Source organism: Myotis davidii, unplaced genomic scaffold (genome assembly GCF_000327345.1).
Source record: "Myotis davidii unplaced genomic scaffold, ASM32734v1 scaffold30, whole genome shotgun sequence".
NCBI lineage: Eukaryota > Metazoa > Chordata > Mammalia > Chiroptera > Vespertilionidae > Myotis > Myotis davidii.
In genome coordinates this window covers 630,100-638,027 of record NW_006282874.1, presented here as the reverse complement: position 1 = coordinate 638,027, position 7,928 = coordinate 630,100, and the positions used below count along the sequence as shown (strand labels likewise).

Sequence of the window (7,928 nt, the reverse complement as noted above, 5' to 3'; positions counted from 1 at the left end):
TGGTGGGGCCGCTGCTGGGAGGGAAGGGCCCAGGGCAGCCCAGCTCCAGAGCAGCCCTGACACAGAGGGGATGGGGAGGGAGGGGCCTTACCGCCGGCCCGGGGTGCCCAGGTTTTCCGGGGAAGCCGATCTCTCCTGGCAAACCCTGGAAAGGGAACCAAGGAGACTCAGTGGCCGTCTCAGAGACCCCTCTCCCCCTTCCCGGCCCAGCCCAGGCCTCTGCTGTGAGGAGGGGGCCAGGGGTGGTCCCCCAGGCATCGGGCCGTGCTCAGTGCAGGCCACCGCGAACGGTGGTGTGGCCACACCTGCAGCCGCAGGCCTAGGGCGCGTGGTCTGCCCTGGGCCAGTCCTGCCTCCCGTGTGGGGGGGGGGCACCTGGAGGACCCACCTCCCCCTGCAAATGCCTGCTGGGTCCACCCAACCAGGGTCTCCCCCCTCCCCACAGCAACGTCCCAGCTGACCCTGACGCGGGGGAGGGGAAGCGTGGCAAAGGCCTCCCCTGGTGCCCCTTAGCCTGGGAGCCACCTGCCCACTAGACGACCCCCAAGGACCCCGCCCAGCGGCCTCCTCTGCCGAGTATCTAGAAGCAGCCAGCCACGGTGCATGAGCTCAATGGTCTCTCATGAGAGGCTCCAGGGCAGGGCAGCGAGAGGCTGGGGGGCGGGAGGGGGCTGCAGGCGGGTCTCCCATGGGTGTGACCACCCGCGAAGATGCTCCTGACGGCCACGGAGCCCCCACCTAAGTGCCCAGTGAGAGGACAGCAGGGCCACCTTACCGCGGGGCCTCCAGGGCCAGGGGGGCCGGGGACACCGGGCGGTCCGGGGGGGCCCTGTGGAGAGAGCAAGAGGGTTAGGGTCGCGTGCAGCAGCCCCCCCACCCCCCGTGACACTGTCCTGTCCTGTGAGAGGAGATGGGGAGGGGACACGATGACGGGTGGGCTTCAGCCTTATCGGTAATGTCTTGTGTTTGAAGCAAAACAGAAAAACCAGAAAGGAAATATCTGAAGGAAAATTTCTAACATGTTAACATGTCCCCTGGGGTAATGGGAGCATAGCTGCTACGTGATGTATGCTGCCACAGAGCTGGGCTACTCGGGCATTTAAAATAAACACACACGCACGGCATGTATGAGTACACACACGCATGGCATGTACGAGTACACGCACAGGCATGTATGAGAACACACACGCTCACAGTGGGGCCATCCCCAAGGCCTCCCAGGACAGTGTTCCCAGGCACGACCAGCATGGAGTCAGCTAGGGGGGTGCAGAACCTGGCGGAGCCGCCCCACCACGTCCTGGGAGGCGACCTCGGCCTCCGGTTGCTCAGCATCCCCTCCAGATGCGCCCTCCCCACCCTCCCTTCTCCAGTGTCTCCAGCCCTGACATCCTCTCCAGTTCCCCAGGAGGAATGCTTCACACACCCCCACGCTCAAGGCCAGCAGAACTGTGTGCATCTGACCCACGTGCCCTGAGGGCAGGGGCGCCTCTCGATCCCTCTGCGTCTCCTCTCACACGTGACAACCCCAGGGCGTGCAGGGAGCAGGCATGTATGAACAAGTTTGAACAAGTCCACTGGACCCCCTGGAGCTAAGGGGAGGGCTGTGCATCAGGGAACAGTCTCACGTCCCCACTAGAGGGCAGTAAACACTTACAAATGGCAAAGGACGCTGCTTCTGTGCAGTTCCCTGTGTCTCCCGCTCGGGGTGCACGTGAGTCAACAACAGGTCTAGAGAGGGGCCTGAACTTCTGGGGGGGCGGCTGGACCTGTCTCCTCTGAGCTCACTCTGGGGGCAGCGTCTCCCTTTCTCCGAAGACACTTGCTTTGAGCTGGAGCAACGGAGGAGCCAGACAGAGCCAGGCAGAAGGTGGCCGGGCAGGTGTGAATACAGAGTCCCCCTAATGGATGAGGGGGGCAGAGGGCCCCAAAGGTTCCCGGCCTCACCCCTATTGTCACTCAGCCACACGCACCCACATCCTGCAGGTAACAGGAGCCACCTTCCACCACCTTCCAGAAGGCCTGATCCAGGCGGCGTTTTTCTTGCAACCTCACCTCTGGGGTTCTCACAGCCCCTCAACACACAAAGTGGGCCCAGGTCCCTTCTCCCAACACAGCCGCCCTCTGCTGGCTCTTCGGGAGTTACTGTTCTCCCAGAATGCGATGACCCCAGGGAAGTTCTGTGCTGCCCCCTGGCGACTGTTCCGGGAAGCTGGCCTCCGGGGCAGCTCTGGACTCCCACCGCCTCCCTCCCTTCCCCATCTCAGATCCGTCATCCTCTTCTCCGGAAAGTCGCCCTCCCTGTGTGACAACAACGCACACTGAGGCCCAGAGAGGGCCAGGCCCCGCAGCCATCACCTCCGGTGGGGCCTGGAGAATCCCGGGGAGCTGGTCCTAACAGCAGCTGCACAGGCCCCTGTGTGGCCCTGAGGCGCACGAGGGATGTGTCCGAGGGGCCCCTGACTCTGGAAACACGCCCCGTTACTGTGTGGAGAGTCACCAGGTCTGGAGATTGCCCGTCTAGACGAACCCCATGGACCAGGAGGAGCAGAAAACACACACAGACACACACACAGACACACACACACACACACACCCCTGTCTCAGTGCCCGCTCCCCCTGTCCGTCCTCACGCTGAGGAAGAGCTGGGGCTGGGAGTGAAAGGAACTGGTGGACAAAACTGCCTTCAGATCAGTGACCCCGACCCTTCTCCCTCCCAACCCCGCATTCCACGCTGTGAGGCGGCTGCACAGCTGGGACCCTCCTATCACAGCCTGTCCCACCCCCACAGTGTGCTCCGCATACGAGTGGGTCATGAACAGGCTGGAGGGTGGAGCACCCCCCCTCCCGTGGAGCCCACGGTCTGTTTCTGGCCCAGCCCCTGGTGGCACCCCCGTCTCTGCTCCTTACTGACCCTCAGCCCAGCCCAGGCAGGTCTCCCTCGGGGACACAGGGCGCCCTGCAAACACCTGCACGTCCCCAGGGGCCCATCTCCAGGGAACCCAGCTGGCGTGAGGCCTTCGCCCTGCACAGGGTTTCTGACTGTGGGCAGATGCCCCGCCTGCTACTTGAGCCTTGGACTTAAAGATGATAGATTGGGTGGCTTTGAACTAAGACTATTGGACTATTTATAGCATTACTCGCGCTAGCAATGATCGCATAAAGAGATGAAAGAACCTGGTTTAAGGTGGTCAAATGCTGGGTCACCTCGTGCCGCCCGAACGGACTTGGGCAAGGACATCACTGCCCAGCGCCACGGCCTCCCCCTCCACAGCCGGTGGGAGGCCCCTCCGCCACCCCTGCGGTGGGATTCACGGGGGGGAGGAGGGGGCTGCGACCTGGCCCAGCACCTGGGCGGCTTCGCAAGCGTGGCTCCCTCTCTTCTGTTATTGATCAACACGTCTAAAACCGACTAATCTAATTATTAATGAGGGAGACAGATTAGCCAATAGACCCAAATGTTAACGACAAAGTAATGGCTCTTTTAATTATTACTAATGAAAACAGCTAACGGTGCTGCCTATTCATTAGCCAGCCGGCCGATTACCAGGGGAGCAGTATTTGATCTTTCCAAGGCGACAGCAACCCACCAGCTAGTTAATGCGATTAGCAGGGAGAGCGATGATGCATGAATGGCCGATTAACTGAATGATCATCGATAAGCCAATGGCAAGCAGTGATTCCTGCGAGCCAGCTGGTTCTGACTGGAGCAGATAAGGAGCCGGGGAGAATCTGAAGACGCGGGAACGAGGTGTGTAACTCAGCGGCACCCACGGTCCCCTGCGGCGTGGGAGCGTTTGCCTGTTGGGGGAGCTGATCATCATCTGCGAGGCCTCCCCTCGCACTGTGGCCCGAGCCCACCCACGAGGGCTGCCCATCCCAGCGGGTTCTCTGTGGGGCCCAGGCCTGCAGGCCCACCACCCTGGGCACCTGCCCCTCGCCCGGCTGTGTCCCCACCGATTTGAGGGACTCCTGCACGTCCACACGGCAGCACTGTCTCTGCAGACCTTGAGCAGACCGGACTCGGGCGTCCCTTCTCCCTAAACGGCCGCCTGGATACAGAAGCCGCCGCCTCGGCCTCATCAAATCAATGTGCACATTTACCTAAAACACCCTGCCCGGCCAGCGCGGCTCAGGGGTTGAGCATCGACCCAGAAACCAGGAGGTCAGGGCTCGATTCCTGCTCAGGGCACATGTCTAGATTGCAGGCTGGACTCCCAGTAGGGGGCGTGCAGGAGGCAGCTGATCAATGATGTTTCTCTCATCGATGTTTCACTCTCTCTTTCCTCTCCCTCCTCTCTAAAAACCAATAAAAACACATTTAATAAATAAATAAACGAACACAACACGCTGCCAGTGAAGTTTCTCCTTTTCAAAAGGAGGCACCGTAACCATCGTACAGGCCCGGGCGCCGTGGGCTTCCTGCAGGCCCAGGCTGCGTGGGGCCTGCGCCGGTGCCTTTAGATGAGAAACGGGACGAGCATTCCTCCCTCACGGCGGTTGTGAAGAACACCCACGATTACCTGTGAGCGGTGAAAAGGAGTCTGCCCACAGCAGAAACAGGACAGGTCCCACCCTTCCCTCTTCTCCTCAGAGCAGAAACTGTCACTGAGGTTCCAGCCTCCCGCCACCACCTGACCCGCCGCACACAGTGCCCATGGGCCCTCATCCCGCGCCCCTCCCCATGACGCCACCGTTCCCCCCTCCTAGCACTGCCACCCCTGGTCTGCCCTCCTCGGCCTGAAATTCCTCCAGGACAGCGACGGCGGGCATTCCCCCAGCCCACGAGCGGGAAGACAGAGGCGAGGGGGGGACCGAGGGCGGAGGCCCACCGAGCATGCTTCTCAGTGCTCCAAGGAGCGGCCACCCGATCACGGTCACACCCTGAAGTGCTACTCGGTCATTCCTTCCGTCAGACAGAGCAGTGTCTCCACCGCAGAGAACGTAAGGAGAGGTTACCTGTGGCCCCAGCGATCCAGGCAGTCCGGGGGCGCCCACTTCGCCTTTCTTGCCCTGCGTGCAGGAAGAGAGGCAGCGTTAGCAGGCGGCAGCGAGGCACCGAGGCCATTTGGGGCGGTATGTCTCAGTGGCGATGACCGGGTGGTGCCCTGGGAGGCCCTGAGAGACCGGCTCCAGCGGGGGGCAGGCAGGCCCAGCTTTGGGGCCCAGCTCTGTTCCTGGGATGACTTTGCTCACATGTGGCCCCACGTCCAAAGGACCAGAAAGATGCCCCCACGGGCGACCTCCCCATCCTGTTACTGTGCTCAGCCGCCAGCTTCTCCCATCAGGTGGGACACTCCTCGACTCAAGGCCATGCTTCACTGCCAAACTCAGCAAACTCCCAGGGCCTCGGCCCCCTTTCCATGGCCGCCAGCCCCCTGCTGCCTGTCCTGTGCGGCTTCCTCCCACCAGCCACCAGCCACCAGCCTCCCTCCCGCACCTTGAACAGGCCCACACGCTCCACCTCAAGGCCTTTCCACCGGCCTCTCCTTCTGCCTGGAGGCCGGCCGGGCTGGGAGTCCCCGCGATCAACCCCTCCCGCCAGCGGCCTCATTCCAAGGCCCTCCCCTGAATGTCTTCTCTGAGCAGCGCCCCCAGAAAAAGAAAAGTGTCAGGAATGTGTGATCACACTGTCCCTCAAGAAAGGCATCATCGCTCATGGCTCACCCAGGAAGGGGCACCACCCCGGGGCCAGCCCCGTACCTGTGCCACGCCCAGGGCCCGCCTGCCGAAGCCATGGCCACAGGGGCACGCCCTGCTCACACGCCCTGCTCACACTCCCTGCTCACATGCCCTGCTCACACGCCCTGCTCACACTCCCTGCTCACATGCCCTCCTCACACACCCTGCTCACACGCCCTGCTCCTGCTCACACCCAGTTCTTTCCCTCCAGACGTTTCGGGGCCAACCCGTGCCAGCAGGTGATTCTGCCAGGACGAGAGAAACTCGGTCCAAGTCGCCGTCCACCTCCAGCACAGTCAGCACTCCTCCTTATGTAACCGACAGGGCATCTGGCTGCTCTATTGGAACTGGCCAGACACTGATTCTGGCACCTTCTGTGCCCGGTGCCCAAAGTCTGGTCCCCAAACAATAGCTCCAGTGGCTGAGATGGACCCCCAGACCCTAGGACTCCTGGCCTCTGCAATGCTGCCCACACTGCTACCTCTGCCTGTCACCCCTTCCCTCCACCTCAGCTTGTCAAAGTCATATCCCAGTCCAGCGCCACCTCTTCCAGGAGGCCCCAGCAATCCAGAGGAATCATGGCAAGATATGACAAGAACATACCTGAGACATAAATTCCCCAAGGTTTCCTGCCAAGAGCTAATGAGTTATGCCCACCAGGGACAGGGATGGGCGGGGGGTGGGGGGGAGGACTCAGTAAGCAGTTAGGAGGCCATGGCCACCGCTGCAATCACGGCTTGTCCCCGCCCGTGCCTCTGTAGCCCTGAAAAGAAAGGAGTTCCAAATCCCAGGCCGACAGGGAAGGGCAAGCCGCTCAGCTTGCTGAGTCTCAGGCCCTCAGGTGAATTATAATCCCTGTGATCATCTGAGCAGACAGCAATGGATGAAATAATCCCATGTTTGAAGAAGCGATTTATAAGGCATACAAAAGCATCATGCAAATGTAACAAGTAAATGTGAGGAGGAGGAAGATGGTGGTGATAGTCAGTAAGAAGAAATGAAAACAGTCAGGATGCTAGCTCCTTTGAGTCCCCATAGTGGGTGAGGCCACAGGTCAAACGGACCCTTGAGATGCTGTGGAGGTTAAATGAGACCGTGCTCACAGGGTGCTGAGCACAGGACCTGACATTAGGGAATGCACAGCAGTAATGGTGGTGGTGGTGGTGGTGGTGATGGTGGTGGTGGTGGTGGTGGTGATGGTGATGGTGATGGTGGTGGTGGTGGTGGTGGTGATGGTGGTGATGGTGGTGGTGGTAGAGGTGGTGGTGGTAGAGGTGGTGGTGGTGGTGGTGGTGATGGTGATGGTGATGGTGGTGGTGGTGGTGGTGGTGATGGTGGTGATGGTGGTGGTGGTAGAGGTGGTGGTGGTAGAGGTGGTGGTGGTGGTGGTGGTGATGGTGATGGTGATGGTGGTGGTGGTGGTGGTGGTGATGGTGGTGATGGTGGTGGTGGTAGAGGTGGTGGTGGTAGAGGTGGTGGGGGTGGTGGTGATGGTGATGGTGATGGTGATGGTGGTGATGGAGGTGGTGATGGTGATGGCGGTGAGGAAGATGGCTCTAGTAGTGGATGTAGCAGTAGTTACATAACCTTTGCATGTTGGATATAAAATTAAGGATCTGAGAAGTGCTGGCCAGAGCAAGTTTTGAAGCAATATGGAACTATTTCACTAACAATAAGCCTTTTTCTTGTCATTTTTCTCTACTTCTCTTTTAAATGGCTGCCCAACACAATATCTGGGCAACTGTGTGTCATTTATCACGAGGGCAGATAATTCAAGCCGCTCTGCACACCAGACGCTGACGGACTGATGTTCCCAAGGCTCCCACCGGCCTGTGGAGGAGAGGGAGCCGTGCACTCAGAGCCGCGGCTCCTCCCCGGCCAGGACGAGTCAGCAGAGCTGCGAGGGGCCAGCAGCAGAGGAAAGGATTGCTGTGCAAGGGGTTCTAATATGCGCCGTCTGGTCTCCCGCTCAGTTCCTGTTCTCCACGCCTCTAAGTGTCAAACATGATTATTTCTCCGGTTAGAGCCGACCCAGGTGCTGTCCTCGCATACACCCTGGCCCTGCGCCACGGGATGGATCCAACAGTAGCCCGTGATCCAAACGACGCAGTTACCATCTGGCAGCGCAGGACCAAAGCCTTAAAAACTGCAAAGTAAAACAAACGCATCCCAGGCCCCGCTGCAGGGACTCCTAGCATCCAGTGCAGAACTCTGGTGCTCCCCTCCCCTTCCCTCCCCTCCTCCCTTCC

At 60.3% G+C, this 7,928-nt stretch overlaps 1 protein-coding gene across 1 annotated transcript in view; it reads right to left on the bottom strand.

Annotated features, from left to right (window-relative positions):
- Positions 1 to 7,928, bottom strand: part of COL22A1 (collagen type XXII alpha 1) — a 109,580-nt gene that overhangs the window by 52,336 nt on the left and 49,316 nt on the right. Inside the window, 3 exon segments of the mRNA XM_015561428.1 lie at positions 92 to 145; positions 776 to 829; positions 4,957 to 5,010. Of these exon segments, the coding sequence (XP_015416914.1) occupies positions 92 to 145; positions 776 to 829; positions 4,957 to 5,010 (162 nt within the window).